General features: G+C 45.2%; 1 protein-coding gene across 1 annotated transcript in view; it reads right to left on the bottom strand.

The window, feature by feature from the left end:
* The window catches only part of LOC137372287 (gamma-aminobutyric acid receptor subunit alpha-2-like), a 449,916-nt gene that overhangs the window by 83,820 nt on the left and 348,609 nt on the right, over nt 1–17,487 (bottom strand). The window contains exon 8 of the mRNA XM_068036058.1: nt 796–948. Within this exon, the coding sequence (XP_067892159.1) occupies nt 796–948 (153 nt within the window). The remainder of the gene's footprint in view (nt 1–795; nt 949–17,487) is intronic.

Genomic DNA, 17,487 nt, shown 5'->3' with positions numbered 1-17,487 from the left:
CCTTGATTGGCCTGGAGCGGGTGGGCCATTTCTCACCGCAGCCCCAAGTAAATTTGCAGGGGAAGTGGGAGCGGGAACAGGTCAGGAAGGGACCCCCAGCCTCCCACTCCATTTTCTGTGCACCCCTCACCACCTCCCACCCTTCCCCACCCCCCCCATCGCCACCATCCTGCTTTTTTAGGGGGTGTAAAATTCCAGCCTTGCTTTTAGAATGGATGAACTTGCAAGATTCCCAGAACTTAATGTTATTCCATATTTTTGAACAAGCTTGGACAACGTAATTTTATCTACATCAAAATCTGCATTAAACTGTTACCTAGATTACCATCACCATGGGTAATCTTCCAGATGGACATTATATATATAATTCGATGAAAACTTGCCATTTGCAAAGACGAGCTTGTAATAATCTGAGGATATAGTGCACCAGCTCATTGTGATCATGATGAGCAAACATTACACTTTCTGTAGCCTGTAAATTGAATGTTACATTTTAGCGAATATTTACCTACTTGCCTTTGCACCATATATCTTAAAATATAAACACTGTAATACAGAAAATAATCTTCCTCAATCATAAACAAAATTATGAACATAATTGTGCAAAACCAATGCTTGTTTGGCCTTTCTAACCCAGAGTCAAGGTTTAAATGTAAAATGTCATTAGTAACTATTCATCCCATTGAAAATATTAGAACATATTTATTTTAGTTCAATATTATCACTGGAGTTGTCTAACACATCTGTATACTGCTAGCTTCTAAATATTTCACTGAATGTGTTAATTCTACTTACCAAAGACAGTCCTTGCAGGGACTGATTCTCTGTTCAACCAAAATGACACTTGTGAAAGAATGACAGTCATGATACACGGCAAGTAAGTCTGGATCACAAAATACCCAATTTTTCTCTTCAGGTGGAAGTGTGTTGTCATGACTTTGTATTCACCTGAAATGAAAGGTCAACAAAGAATGAGTTTGCAAGGAAAGAAATAAACTAGTTCTGTAAGTCAGGTATTGTTCTAAATAAACTTTATGCACAAATTATAAACCTAAACTACCTACTTTAGTTAACTTAAACCAACTAATGGGAGAAGGTGAGTGTTGATGTTACTCCCTGCAGTTTTCTTTTGTTCTGGCTTGAGATACTATAGAAAAGTTAAGGAGATTCAAACTGCAATAAACATGTTAAATTCAGATATTAGAAAACAAGCACTCTGTGAGCTCTGTAAACACAAAATTATTTTAAGTGGATCCTGTTCACAGCAGTGAAATCTAAATGTTTTCATAGTGAAATGATTAAACTAGCCAATTTACAAAATTTTAAAATGGATAATGGGGTACTTTCACTTCATTATAGGACTTCATAGATCTTTTCAAATAATCTAAGATACATATAGGTATCAGCAACTATTCTGATCACTTGTACATGTCTCTTCCATTTCCTAAATGAAAGATGTATCGAGACAACAGTCATGTCTGTTATTCACTAACACTTGGTCAACTGTAGTTACCTAGTAGATACAACAGTGTTGATTATCCAAAACATTAGACATTTTGGTCTGTACTTTAATGGGCTGGGTTTTCGCAACGGAGGCAGGAAGCGGGAGCCGGGTTTGTTTTCGAGTCAAAAACCCGCCTCCAGTCTGAGCGGCAGAAGTGAGACAAGGAGAACTTGGATCCAGTGCCGAAAAACGTGAAAGGACCTCATATGTTTTGGCAAGGTGAGTGCAACTCCCCACCCTCCAGTCAGGTCTCAGGGCTTGACCCCTCCAGCAGACACACCACCTGAGGAGCTTCAGGGTGCATGCTGCTCCTGAACATGGGAGGGGTGTGAGACCAGGCCAGTTACTGACCCATTAGAATGGCTCAGAGCCACAGTGCTGCTGAGGACTTGTCATCACTGAAACATGATTCGATTGTAAGGGGAGTAGATAGGCGGTTCTGTGGTCGAAAACGAGACTCCCGAATGGTATGTTGCCTCCCAGGTGCACGGGTCAGGGATGTCTCAGATCGGTGCAGAACATTCTGAAGGGGGAGGGTGAACAGCCAGTTGTCGTTGTGCACATAGGCACCAATGATATAGGTAAAAAACGGGATGAGGTCCGACAAGCAGAATTTAGGGAGTTAGGAGCCAAGTTAAAAAGTAGGACCTCAGAGGTAGTAATCTCAGGATTGCTACCAGTGCCACGTGATAGTCAGAGTAGAAATGAAAGAATAGTCAGGATGAATAGTTGAGAGATGGTGCAGGAGGGAGGGGTTCAGATTTCTGGGACATTGGGACCGGTTCTGGGGGAGGTGGGACTATTACAAATTGGACGGTCTACACCTGGGCTGGACTGGAACCAATGTCCTTGGGGGTGCTTTTGCTAACGCTGTTGGGGAGGGTTTAAACTAATGTGGCAGGGGGATGGGAACCAAATGAGGAGGTCAGTGGACAGTAAGGAGGTAGTAACTAAAGCCTGTAAGGAACTAGATAATGAAGTCAGCGTGACTAAGGGAAAGAGTAGGCAGGGAGCAGATGATGAACGCAAAGGGACTGGTGGTCTGAGGTGCATTTGTTTTAATGCAAGAAGTGTAGTAGGTAAGACAGATGAACTTAGGGCTTGGATTAGTACCTGGGAGTATGATGTTATTGCTATTACAGAGACTTGGTTGAGGGAAGGGCACGATTGGCAACTAAATATCCCAGGATATCGATGCTTCAGGCGGGATAGAGAGGGGGGTAAAAGGGGTGGAGGAGTTGCATTACTGGTCAAAGAGGATATCACAGCTGTGCTGAAGGAGGGCACTATGGAGGACTCGAGCAGTGAGGCGATATGGGCAGAACTCAGAAATAGGAAGGGTGCGGTAACAATGTTGGGGCTGTACTACAGGCCTCCCAACAGCGAGCGTGAGATAGAGGTACAAATATGGAAACAGATTATGGAAAGATGTAGGAGCAACAGGGTGGTGGTGATAGGAGATTTTAATTTTCCCAACATTGACTGGGATTCACTGAGTGTTAAAGGTCCAGATGGAGCAGAATTTGTAAGGAGCATCCAGGAGGGTTTTCTAGAGCAGTATGTAAATAGTCCAACTCGGGATGGGGCCATACTGGACCTGGTGTTGGGGAATGAGCCCGGCCAGGTGGTTGAAGTTTCAGCAGGGAACTACTTTGGGAATAGTGATCACAATTCCGTAAGTTTTAGAATACTCATGGACAAAGATGAGAGTGGTCCTAAAGGAAGAGTGCTAAATTGGGGGAAGGCCAACTATACCAAAATTTGGCAGGAGCTGGGGAATGTAGATTGGGAGCAGCTGTTTGAAGATAAATCCACATTTGATATGTGGGAGGCTTTTAAAGAGAGGTTGATTAGCGTGCAGGAGAGACATGTTCCTGTGAAAATGAGGGATAGAAATGGCAAGATTAGGGAACCATGGATGACAGGTGAAATTGTGAAACTAGCTAAGAGGAAAAAGGAAGCATACACAAGGTCTAGGCGGCTGAAGAAAGACGAAGCTTTGGAAGAATATCGGGAATGTAGGACCAATCTGAAACGAGGAATTAAGAGGGTTAAAAGTGGTCATGAAATATCTTTAGCAAATAGGGTTAAGGAAAATCCCAAAGCCTTTTATTCATATATAAGGAGCAAGAGGGTGACTAGAGAAAGGATTGGCCCACTCAAGGACAAAGGAGGAAAATTATGCGTGGAGTCAGAGAAAATGGGTGAGATTCTAAACGAGTACTTTGCATCGGTATTCACCGAGGAGAGGGACATGACGGATGTTGAGGTTAGGGACAGATGTTTGATTACTCTAGGTCAAGTCGGCATAAGGAGGGAGGAAGTGTTGGGGTATTCTAAAAGGCATTAAGGTGGACAAGTCCCCAGGTCCGGATGGGATCTATCCCAGGTTACTGAGGGAAGCGAGAGAGGAAATAGCTGGGGCCTTAACAGATATCTTTGCAGCATCCTTAAACACGGGTGAGGTCCCGGAGGACTGGAGAATTGTTAATGTTGTCCCCTTGTTTAAGAAGGGTAGCAGGGATAATCCAGGTAATTATAGACCAGTGAGCCTGACGTCAGTGGTAGGGAAGCTGCTGGAGAAGATACTGAGGGATAGGATCTATTCCCATTTGGAAGAAAATGGGCTTATCAGTGATAGGCAACGTGGTTTTGTGCAGGGAAGGTCATGTCTTACCAACTTAATAGAATTCTTTGAGGAAGTGACAAAGTTGATTGATGAGGGAAGGGCTGTAGATGTCATATACATGGACTTCAGTAAGGCATTTGATAAGGTTCCCCATGGTAGGTTGATGGAGAAAGTGAAGTCGCATCGGGTCCAGGGTGTACTAGCTAGATGGATAAAGAACTGGCTGGGCAACAGGAGACAGACAGTAGCAGTGGAAGGGAGTTTCTCACAATGGAGACGTGTGACCAGTGGTGTTCCACAGGGATCCGTGCTGGGACCACTGTTGTTTGTGATATACATAAATGATTTGGAGGAAAGTATAAGTGGTCTGATTAGCAAGTTTGCAGACGACACTAAGATTAGTGGAGTAGCAGATAGTGAAGGGGACTGTCAGAGAATACAGCAGAATACAGATAGATTGGAGAGTTGGGCAGAGAAATGGCAGATGGAGTTCAATCCGGGCAAATGCGAGGTGATGCATTTTGGAAGATCCAATTCAAGAGTGAACTCTGCAATAAATGGAAAAGTCCTGGGGAAAATTGATGTACAGAGAGATTTGGGTGTTCAGGTCCATTGTTCCCTGAAGGTGGCAACGCAGTTCAATAGAGTGGTCAAGAAGGCATACGGCATGCTTTCCTTCATCGGACGGGGTATTGAGTACAAGGGTTGGCAGGTCATGTTACAGTTGTATAAGACTTTGGTTCGGCCACATTTGGAATACTGCGTGCAGTTCTGGTCGCCACATTACCAAAAGGATGTAGATGCTTTGGAGAGGGTGCAGAGGAGGTTCACCAGGATGTTGCCTGGTATGGAGGGCGCTAGCTATGAAGAGAGATTGAGTAGATTAGGATTATTTTCATTAGAAAGACGGAGGTTGAGGGGGGACCTGATTGAGGTGTACAAAATCATGAGAGGTATAGACAGGGTGGATAGCAAGAAGCTTTTTCCCAGAGTGGGGGATTCAATTACTAGGGGTCACGAGTTCAAAGTGAGAGGGGAAATGTTTAGGGGGGATATGCGTGGAAAGTTCTTTACGCAGAGGGTGGTGGGTGCCTGGAACGCGTTGCCAGTGGAGGTGGTAGACGCGGGCACGATAGCGTCTTTTAAGATGTATCTCGACAGATACATGAATGGGCAGGAAGCAAAGAGATACAGACCCTTAGAAAATAGGCGACAGGTTTAGATAGAGGATCTGGATCGGCGCAGGCTCGGAGGGCCGAAGGGCCTGTTCCTGTGCTGTAATTTTCTTTGTTCTTTGTTCTAATGGTTAGCAGCAGATAACATTGGACACAAAGGACAGCAGTGCATTATCTTGCTCTGTTTTGTCCTTGCAGGAGAAATGCATGTACAGTGCGACGAAGAGGGTCCAGATAGGAGGAGGGATGCCGTTCCTCTATCGAATAACCCCCGTGGAGCATACAGCAATGGGGATAGCCTGGATAGTGGGAGAGGAGGCAGTTGGGTCTGCCGAAACCAGAGCTCCTGGTGCACCTGGTGATTACAGAAGGCAAAGTGGTCATTAAGAGGGTGCAGTACACTCCACCTGCCTGATAATGTATCGCGCACTGAGTGACATTGAGTAGCCTCAGCACTGCAGAGGTCTCTACTCTCCAAGGATAGCTCTCATCACCTCTTGTGTCTCCTGCATGTGCAGATGTCCAACCCACGGCACCCTTTCCCTCTCCCTCCATGGGCACAAAAGAGATGAAACAGCATTATCACACCCTAAGAGTCACCCCTCGTGGGATACCCTCATCATCCTCGGCCTCCTTGGCCCCTCCAACTGAGGGACCACCTGTGCAGCAGGGCCATGTGATGTAGGCTGCCCTGTAATGATGCAGGTGCAGCAGCCTCTGAAAATGCCCCTACAGGCATCTCCACAAGGACGAACACCACATCACAGAATCACAGAATAATACAATGCAGAAGAGGCCCTACCGACCATCGAGTCTGCACCAATACATTAAAGACACCTGACCTGTCTACCTAATCCCATTTTCCAGCACTTGGCCCATAGCCTTGAATGTTATGACGTGCCAAGTGCTCATCCAGGTACTTTTTAAAGGATGTGAGGCAACCCACCTCTACCACCCTCCCAGGCAATGCATTCCAGACCGTCACCACCCTGTGGGTAAAAAAGTTCTTCCTCAAATCCCCTTTAAACCCCTGCCCCTCACCTTAAACTTATGTCCCCTCGTAACTGACCTTTCAACTAAGGGGAACAGCTGCTCCCTTTCCACCCTGTCCATGACCCTCATAATCTTGTACACCTCGATCAGGTCACCCCTTAGTCTTCTCTGCTCCAGCGAAAACAACCCAAGCCTATCCAATCTCTCTTCATAGCTTAAATGTTCCATCCCAGGCAACATCCTGGTGAATCACCTCTGCACCCCCTCCAGTGCAATCACATCCTTCCTATAATGTAATGACCAGAATTGCACACAGTACTCCAGCTGTGGCCTTACCAAAGTTCTATACAACTCCAACATAACCTCCCTGCTTTTGTAATCTATGCCTTGATTGATAAAGGCAAGTGTCCCATATGCCTTTTTCACCACCCTATTAACCTGCCCTTCTGCCTTCAGAGATCTATGGACAAACGCGCCAAGGTCCCTTTGTTCCTCGGAACTTCTCAGTGTCAGGCCATTCATTGAATACTTCCATGTCACATTACTCCTTCCAAAGTGTATCACCTCACACTTTTCAACGTTAAATTCCATCTGCCACTTGTCTGCCCATTTGACCATCCCGTCTATATCTTCCTGTAATCCAAGACACTCAACCTCACTGTTAACCACTCGGCCAATCTTTGTGTCATCCGCATACTTACTGATCCTACCCTCCACATAGTCATCTATGTCATTTATATAAATGGCAAACAATAGGGGACCCAGCACAGATCCCTGTGGTACGCCACTGAACACTGGCTTCCAGTCACTAAAACAGCTGTCTGTCATCACTCTCTGTCTCCTACAGCTAGGCCAATTTTGAATCCACCTATCAAGTTACCCTGTATCCCATGTGCATTTGCTTTCTTGATAAGTCTCCCATGTGGGAATTTGTCAAAGGCTTTGCTGAAATCCATGTAAACTACATCATCTACACACCTGGTCACATGCTCAAAAAATTCAATCAAATTTGTTAGGCATGACCTCCCTCTGACAAAGCCATGCTGACTATTTCTAATCAAATTTTGCATCTTCAAGTGGAGATAGATTCTCTCCTTCAGAATTTTCTCCAATTGTTTCCCTCCTACTGATGTGAGACTCACTGGTCTGTAGTTCCCTGGCTTATCTCTACAACTTTTCTTAAATTGTGGAACCACATTAGCTGTTCTCCAGTCCTCTGGCACCTCCCCCATGGCCAGAGAGGAATTAAAAATTTGGGTCAGAGCCCCTGCAATCTCCACCCTCGCCTCCCACAGCATCCTGGGACACAAATTGTCCAGACCTGGAGATTTGTCCACTTTTAAGTCTGCCAAAACCTCCAATACCTTGTCACTCCCTATGACAATTTGCTCAAGAACTTCACAGTCTCTCTCTCTGAGTTCCATATCTACATCCTCATTCTCTTGGGTGAAGACAGATGTGAAGTATTCGTTCAACACCCTACCAATGTCCTCTGGCTCCACCCATAGATTTCCCCCTTGGTCCCTAATGGGTCCTACTCTTTCCCTGGTTATCCTCTTCCCATTGATATACTTATAGAATATCTTGGGATTTTCCCTACTTTTACCAGCCAGAGCTTTCTCATATCCCCTCTTTGCTCTCCTAATTGCTTTCTTAAGCTCCATCCTACACTTTCTGTACTCCACTAATGCTTCTGTTGATTTGCTCTCCTTGTATTTGCTAAAAGCCTCTCTTTTCCTTCTCATCGTACCCTGAATGTTTCTGGTCATCCATGGTTCTCTGGGTTTGTTGCTCCTACCTATTACCCTAGAGGGAAAATGTTGGGCCTGTACCCTCCCCATTTCCTTTTTGAATGCCCTCCACTGCTCTTCTGTAGTTTTCCCGACAAGTAACTCTTTCCAGTCTACCTTGGCCAGATCCTGTCTTATTTTACTAAAATTCACTCTCCCCCAATCCAAAGCCTTTTTTTGAAACCTGTCTATTTCTTTCTCCATAACAAGCTTAAATTGTACCATGTTGTGGTCGCTATCACCAAAATGCACCCCCACCAACACATCAACTACCTGTCCGGCTTCATTCTCCAGAATTAGGTCCAGCACTGCACCCTCCCTTGTTGGATCCTCTACATATTGAGCTAAAAAGTTCTCCTGTATACATTTTAAGAACTCCACTCCATCTAAGCCCTTAACACGATGACTATCCCAATTAATGTTGGGAAAGTTGAAATCACCTCATATAATTACCCGATTATTATTTTTACACACCTCTGCGAATTGCGCACATATTTGCTCCTCAATTTCCCACTGACTATCTGGGGGTCTATAATAAACACCTAGCGATGTGGCTGTCCTTTTTTTATTCCTAAACTCTACCCGTAAAGCTTCATTTGATGCCCCCTCCAAGATATCATCTCTCCTTACTGCAGTAACTGACTCCTTAACTAATATTGCAATGCCCCCTCCTCTTTTATCCCCTCCTCTGTCTCGCCTGAAGATTCTATATCCCGGGATATTGAGCTGCCAATCCTGCCCCTCCCTCAACCATGTCTCCGTGATGGCTACTGTATCACAATTCCACAGTGTCAATCCTTGCCCTTAACTCATCCGTTTTACCTGTAATACTCCTGGCATTAAAGTAGAGGCCATCCAGCATCTCAGCTGCAAGTCGAGACAAGTAATCAGGCTGTCTCCACCTCCTCCAAGGCCACAAGGAGAGCACTGCATAGGAGTCCATCAGCGCAGAGGCCACCGCGTTGCACGGACCACTGCGTGGGTCACTGGAGTGTCTCCCTACTCTTTATATGAACTGATTTCCTCTCTGTACACCTGATAAATGATGACATATTAAGGGACTCCTTTTACAACTGCCGTGACAGGAAAAGTGGCATGAGTTGGTGAAAGAGATAACAGGATCCTCCACAGTGAGGGCAAAGCCTCTGGGGAGATGTGCTTCCTTCATTGGCAGTAAATGATTAGATGTTCCAGGCTGTGTCTTCCATATATGTGTTAGCACAGGTATCTCAAACTCCCTTTCATGCCACACCCCTCAACCTGGGTCAGAGGAGCTCAGTTGAAATGGTCCTGAATCAGGAGATCCTGGCACTCATGGCATCCTCATGGTGTCTTGAGCCATGCCTAGCCACCTCTTTGTGCAGCTGGGGCACCTCTCTGTTCAGTGTCATCGCTCTCCACCTCCACTTCCTCCTCTCTCACTCCTGCTTTTGCTCCTCTCCTTGATGAGCAGTCTCCTTCCAGGGTCTCACTGTCCTCAAGGTCCACAACTATCTGGAGGGCCATGCTATGGAGAATGCAGCAGACCATCACAATGACCGAGACTCTTGAATAAGTGCATTGCAAGGCGCCATCCAACCAGTTGAGGCACTGGAATCATATCTTCAAATGCCCGAAGGCCTGTTCAATGGTTGTCCGAGTAAGCAAGTGACATTGGTTGTATTGCCTCTGTGTCTCTGTCTAGGGATCCTGTCGAGGGATCAGTAGCCATGGTCTTGAAGGGATTTCCCTTGTCCACTCGGATCCATCCATGCATTCTGAGGTTAGGAGTGAAGATTGGAGGCAGTGTGGACTGCCAGACGATGAAGGAGTCATGGCAGCTGCCAGGAAAGTGAGTGCACACATACAGGCAGGTCTTGTTGTGGTTGCAGTGCAGTTGAATGTTGAGGGAGTGGAAGCCTTTCCTGTTGATAAATTTCACTGGCCAGTCACTGGGTACCTTGATGGTTGCATGTGTGCAATCAATGTTGCTTTGCACTGGGGGAATCCACTGATGATGAGGCTATAATCTGTTGCGAACTGAATGGACTGTCGAACTCTGACAAATAGGGCATCAGTGACCTGCGAGATGCAATGGTGTGCAGCAGTTTGCGAGATGCCACCAAGGTCCACAGCTGATCCTGGAAGGAGCCAGAAGCAAAGAAGTTCGAGGCAACATTGACTTTGACAGCTACTGGCAGGGGATGGCGACCAGTGCTGTGAGGTGCTAGGTCTTTGGCGATGAGGTCACAGATGTCTGTGACCATCTGCCTGGAGAGACGCAGTCTGCTGTGGCACTGGGCCTCAGTTAGCTCTAGGTAACTCTGTCTTTGGCAGTAAATCCTGTGTTGAGGGTATGGCCTCCATATCCTTCCTGTGCCTCTTCCCTCTCCCGTGCCCACTTGCTGCTGGGGATTCTGCTCTTCCTGCGGAGGGTGTTGCCGTTCATCACCACTGGGCCCAAAATCTGACAGTCATGCACCCATTACCAGTTGCAGTCTTCCTCTGAGCAGGCGGCTGCCCAATTGTGTCTGGCAGCCTTGCCCTCTGCTCTTCTGCCCCGGTGATGATATCAGGGGGTACTGAACCCGTTCAGTGCCCAAGCCCCGAGTGTCCACTCTTCCTCCACTTGTGCAGTGCCACTTGGCCTGTTCCAAAGGCCAAGTCCCCTTTTGCCCTGCTTAACCTTTTATGGGGTCGGAGTGATTTCTTAGGGATCTCCATTCAGAAGGTGCATGTTGCCCATGCACCTCTAGCAAAATCCCACCACTCAACGTCAACAAGCTCTTAACGAGATTTTAAAAAGCTTTAATTAGCCTCAATTCAGAGAAGAGTGGGATTCCTGTCCCGTCCTCCCCTCTGCCCTGGTTAACATTGCCAATGTTGGAAATTATAGTATAATGGAGTATACTGGACATTGGGTTGTTACTGGGTTAAATATGCTGTATACCTCATCACAGGAAGTGATGTAACATCACGTGTGAATCTCTCGTGTACAGTCTTGGAAGACTTAAGCCGTAACAGTAAGATGTGTTTCAATAAACCTCCTGTTTCTTTTAACCCATCAGACTCTTCCGATATTCTGTTACTAGAGAAACAGTATGCAGAATATTACATGGCGGCAACAGTAAACAAGAATGATGGAAAAATCCTTATCTTTACTGGAAAGCTTCGCAAGTCACAGGCCTAAATCAAGCTGAGGCATGGCCGAAGATTTGGCAGGTATCACACCACATCGGGTCTAGCTACGAAACCGAGCAGTGAACAGGTCAGCACGCTGTTGTAGACGATGGGTGAGTGTGCAGATGATATTCTCATTACGCAAAGTATCGAGGAGAAAGCCACGTACGAGGAAGTGATTAAAGCACTCGATGCATATTTTAATTTGAGAAAACATATCATGGTGAAGCATGCCAAATATTACAAATGCACCCAACGGCAAGGGGAAAGTGTGGTTGCATTTATAAATGACTTATACAAACTTGCAGAAGGCTGAGTATGGCGGCTTGAAGGACGAGCTGATAAGAGACAGAATTGTTGTTGAAGTATTTGACGATGCCTTATCCAATAACTTGCAGTCAAGAGATGATCTAATCCTAGCAATAGCAATCCAACTGAGCAGACAAGCGGACATCAGGAAACAGAATCGATCTGTGGTCTGAAGTGACAGGGAGAGTCTTGAGGGCAGCCGACTCAGTTGACTTTGTTAGGCATAAGAAAGAGAAATATGGCGGTAAAAAGCAGGGGAGACAGGAGGAGCGTCTAGCGGCAGCCCAGGTTAACTGCAGTAGGTGTGGCCGAGAGTCGCAGGCAGGAAAAATGACCCACCAAAGAGGCTGAATGCCGTTTGTGTGGGAAGATGGGCACTTCTAGGCAGTGTGCTGCAGCAAAAAGGCAGTACAGAATACTCATAGAGGAAAACCTTTGAAAAATGGCAAGATCCACGAAGCAGAGGATATCCACAATGTAGAAATACCTTTCCATGGAAAGATCCAGGAACCAAGTGGAAGCTGCTGGAGTGCAAAGATCCTTGTAGGAACATAGGAACAGGAGTAGGCCATTCAGCCCATCGAGCCTGTCCCGCCATTCGATATGATCATGGCTGATAATCCACGTCAATGCCTTTTTCCCACACTATCCCCATAGCCCCTTACGTCACTTGTATTTCAAAATCTGTCAATCTCTGCTTTAAACATACTCAATGACTGAGCTTCCACAGTCCTCTGCGGTAGAGAATTCCAAAGATTCACAACCCCCGAGTAAAGAAGTGTTTTCTCATCTCTCTCCTAAGTGACTTCCCCCTTACTTTGAAATTGTGCCCCCCGGTTCTAGACTCCCCAACCAGGGGAAACATCTTTTTTTTTTAGATTAGAGATACCGCACTGAAACAGGCCCTTCGGCCCACCGAGTCTGTGCCGAACATCAACCACCCATTTATACTAATCCTACACTAATCCCATATTCCTACCAAACATCCCCACCTGTCCCTATATTTCCCTACCACCTACCTATACTAGTGACAATTTATAATGGCCAATTTACCTATCAACCTGCAAGTCTTTTGGCTTGTGGGAGGAAACCGGAGCACCCGGAGAAAACCCACGCAGACACAGGGAGAACTTGCAAACTCCACACAGGCAGTACCCGGAATCGAACCCGGGTCCCTGGAGCTGTGAGGCTGCGGTGCTAACCACTGCGCCACTGTGCCGCCCATCTTAGCTGCATTCTACCCTGTCTATCCCTTTAAGCATTTTGTAGGTTTCAATGAGAGGTTTCAATGAGTTTGTAGAGGGTAACAAGACACACTTTAAAGTTGACACTGGAGCAGCAGTTTTGGTTCTTTCTGATGTTGAACTGCGGTTAGAGAGGAGTGTTCTTCAGCCATCAGGCAAAAAATTATATGGGCCAGGAGGGATAGAACTTAAAGTCATAGGAGAACTGAAGGCAACCCTCAAATATCGAGAAAAAAAAAATCACAGGAACATTATACGTGATTCAAGATCAAAATTGTTCACTCTTGAGCAGGAAAGCTTGCTCTGACTTGCATTTGATTTGCAGAGCGGAGGAACTGGAAAGTAGAGAAGATCAGTCTAGAACTTTTAGAGCTGAATTCCCAAATCTGTTCTAGGGACTAGGGAAGCTGAAGACCTTATACCATGTAACCCTACAGCTAGAAGTGAAGCTAGTGTGCCTGTTTACACCCAGGGAAGTTCCTCACCCACTCTTGACAAAGGTAAAGAAAGAAATCGACTCTATGGTGAAGCAAGTTGTTATTTCACCTATGACAGACAATACAAGCTGGTGCTCAGAGATGGTCCCAGTATAAAAAACAAATGGATCTATTAAAATTTGCATTGATCTGCCACAGCTAAACAAAGCAGTTAAATGCAAAGTCTATCCAATGTCATCTCAAGAAGAGAGTTTAGCTAAATTGGGGAAGAGTTCAATCTTCACGAAGCTGGATGCAAATAGCGGTTTTTAGCAACTACCCCTCAATGAAGAGTCTAAGTTGCTCACAACCTTCATCACCCCATTTGGAAGGTTTCATTTCAACAGACTACCCTTTCGTATTACGTCAGCACCTGAAATGTTCCACAGGACAACTGGATATTCTAGAAGGACTAGAGGGAATCTTATGTCATATGGATAATGTTTTGATCCATGGATCCACTCAGACAGAACATGTCACTAGAATGAGAGCAGGGTTGCATTGCTTAGAGAAAGCAGTTCTGCAGCCGATTGTCAAATTCCTTGGACATATGGTAGATGGATCTGGTGTAAGAATTTATCCACAGAAGGCTATAGCAATCAGGGAGTTTCCAGCTTCGAGGAATGTGATTTATGGGTATAGTGAACCAAGTTGGAAAGTTTCTGCCCAACCTAGCTGTCGTCAACGAGCCACGTCAACTGTTGTGACAGGACAATACATGGTGCTAGGAGGATACACAACAGAGGTCTTTTTTGAAAATCACAGAAATGCTGATGTCACCAGATGTGTTAGCTCACTATGACCTAAAGCTACTCACTATCATTGCTACAGATGCATCTTCTGCAGGATTGGGAACTGCACTGTTTCAGCTACAGACAGATGGAAAGCGCAGACCAGTTTACTATACATTCCATTCACTGACAGAGACTGAGCAGAGATATGCAGTGATAGAAAAAGAAGCCTTAGTGGCTACATTGCCATGTGAAAAGTCTGCAGATTACATTATTGGTCTTCACTTCAAGATAGAGACAGACCACAAATCATTGCTTATGCTCTTAAATGCAAAGGAGTTAGCAAAAATGCCTCCACGAGTACAACAATTCAGACTGAGAATGATGAGGTTTGATGCAAAAACAGAGTATGTGCTGGGAAAGCAGCAGATCACAGCAGATGCATTGTCCCGTATCCCAATTGCAACACCTGAATAAGGTGATGTATCCCTTAGTAAAGAGGTAGAAACTTTTGCATCGACAACAAAAACAACTCAACCAACCACAACTCATAGACTGAACGAAATCAGAGAGGCACAGAAATCTGATGAAGAACGTGTTCAGGTCAGAGAGTACTGTGTCAAAGGATGGTCAGCATATATGCCAGACAATCCTATTCTCAGACAACACTATGAACAGTGAGGACATCTCAGTGTAGTTGCTGATTTACTCATTTAAAATGAGAGATTAGTCATTCCGAGAGTTCTGAGATGAGACATATTACAAAGATTGCATTAAAGGTTTTTTGGGCATCAAAAAATATTGAGCCAGAGCAAGAAATTCTGTTTGGTGGCCAGGTCTCTCAAAATCACCAGAAGAGATGATATGAAGATGTATTACTTGTGCTATTCATTGTCAGGAGATAAGAGAACCACTGATGTCATCTTCCTTTCAATCAAGACCATGGGTACATCTTGGGATGGATCCTTTTTGAACACAGAGGCTCTTGATTATAGTAGACTATTACTGAAGATGCACAGATGTCAAGCAACTGCAGAGTCAAACATCTGCAGCAGTAATTACATCATTGAAAGAGATATTTGCAACGCATGGAAACCCAGACCTTGTAATTTCATACACTGGACTGCAGTTTGCCAAAGAATAAGTTTTTTTATTTGTTCATGGGATGTAGGCATCCTTGGCTAGGCCAGCATTTATTGCCCATCCCTAATTGCCCTTGAGAAGGTGGTGGTGAGCTGCCTTCTTGAACCGCTGAGGTCCATATGGGGTAGGTACACCCACAGTGCTGTTAAGAAGGGAGTTCCAGGATTTTGACCCAGTGACAGTGAAGGAATGGCGATACAATTCCAAGTCAGGATGGTGTGTGACTTGGAAGGGAACTTGTAGGTGGTGGTGCTCCCATGCATCTGCTGCCCTTGTCCTTCTTGTTGGTAGAGGTCAAGGATTTGGAAGGTGCTGCCTAAGGAGCCTTGGTGCATTGCTGCAGTGAATCTTGTAGATGGTACACACTGCTGCCACTGTGCGTCGGTGGTGGAGGGAATGATTGTTTGTGGATGGGGTACCAGTCAAGCGGGTTGCTTTGTCTTGGATGGTGTCGAGCTTCTTGAGTGTTGTTGGAGCTGCACTCATCCAGGCTAGTGTAGAGTATTCCATCACACTCCTGATTTGTGCCTTGTAAATGGTGGACAGGCTTTGGGGAGTCATGAGGTGAGTTACTCGCTGCAGGATTCCTAGCCTCTGACCTGCTCTTGTAACCGTGGTATTTATATGGCTACTCCAGTTCAGTTTCTGGTCAATGGTAATCCCCAGGATGTTGATAGTGGGGGATTCAGCAATTGTAATGCCATTGAATATCAAGGGGAAATGGTTAAATTATCTCTTGTTTGAGATAGTCATTGCCTGGCACTTGTGTGGTGCGAATGTTACTTGGAACTTATCAGCCCAAGCCTGGATATTGTCTAGATCTTGCTGCATTTCTACACAGACTTTACTGATGATCGATAATTGACTGATGGAGCGGTAATAGGCCAGGTTGGATTTGTCCTGCTTTTTGTGCACAGGACGTACCTGGGCAATTTTCCACATTGCTGGGTAGATGCCAGTGTTGTTGCTGTACAGGAACAGCTTGGTGGCCACACAGAAGCAGCCTCCTATCCAGGGGAATCAGTTATCTCCAAAATCGAATGGACCAGAAATGCTGCATTCATCCACCAATCCAGATGGCAACCCAAATGATGAACCTGAGCCATCTACCAATTTCACTCTTGTACAACAGAGTCAAAGAGACCACTCAGAGGACTCGAAACCTCAATACCCTTCAAAGGAAAAGAGGACCCATTATGGTAGTCTTGTGAAATCATGTAAAAAATCATGTCCATGTAAAAAATGGAAGTCAGAGACTTGGGGGTGATGTAGTGTAATGTGATATACTGGACATTGGGTTGTTACTGGGTTAAGTATGCTAATCATGCTAAATACCTCTTCACAGAAAGTGATGCAACAACACGTGTGTGAATCCCTCATGTACAGTCTTGGAAGATGTAAGCCACAGCAGTAAGAGGTGTTTCAATTAAGCTCCTGTTTCTTTTAACCCATCGGACTCTTTAGATAGTCTGTACTCAGAATATTACAGGAATGGTGTCCTCAAACTGACACACTGCCCACGCCAGTCAAATCTAGCCCAATAGGTCGTGGTTTAAATCCATGTACAAACACCAAATTGTTATGAACCTCATGGAGACCAACAAACCAAAAGCAACAAATTAACTGAACTACCCCAATAAGGAAAAACCCAATGGACAAGATTTCACTTTTATAACTTTTACTTTAACAATCAAACCAAAATCAACACGAATTAAATATGAATTACCTGTATATCACAGTCAAGGTATTACAAATTACACATTCACTATCAGATACAACAAAGATGGATCTCACGGATTTACTAGGCAGTCCATTCAGCATGTATGGCACCAAATTCCAGTCACACAGTTCTTCAAAACCCTGAAATTCCTCAGGTAGGTCTCCAGATCCTGTCTTTCAAGATGCAGCCACAATTCCTGGCCAACAGCAGTTTCACTTTAATTTCAAACTCCACAGGTACAGTCTTCACCAAAAGAAAAATGATGCACTTCTCCAGAACACTCTCAGTTTTCCTCTTGACAGGCTTGACGGAGTAGATTCCCAGTGTTGCCTTTATCCATGTCCTTCAGAGACAACCTTGTGCACTTTATGGCTGGGTGTGGCTAATCAGTTCCTCTAAATAACAGAAACCGCTCCAAGTCTCATCTTCACTTTCTTCAACAAAGCCTTCCTGCCATCTCAGCTAGGATGGCACTCTCTCACTCTGTTATCTGGTCCCAACCAGTTTTAGTTACCTCAGTAACCTGAAGTATTTGTTTTCAATTTCTGTTAGCAAATTCTGTTCTGAAAAAAAGGAACAATCTTTGCTAGGCCGGGTCAATGCACCTACCAGAG

Source organism: Heterodontus francisci, chromosome 1, assembly GCF_036365525.1.
Source record: "Heterodontus francisci isolate sHetFra1 chromosome 1, sHetFra1.hap1, whole genome shotgun sequence".
In the NCBI taxonomy this organism is placed as follows: domain Eukaryota; kingdom Metazoa; phylum Chordata; class Chondrichthyes; order Heterodontiformes; family Heterodontidae; genus Heterodontus; species Heterodontus francisci.
Note: the sequence above shows the minus strand (reverse complement) of the source record. Positions and strands in the feature narration are given on the sequence as shown.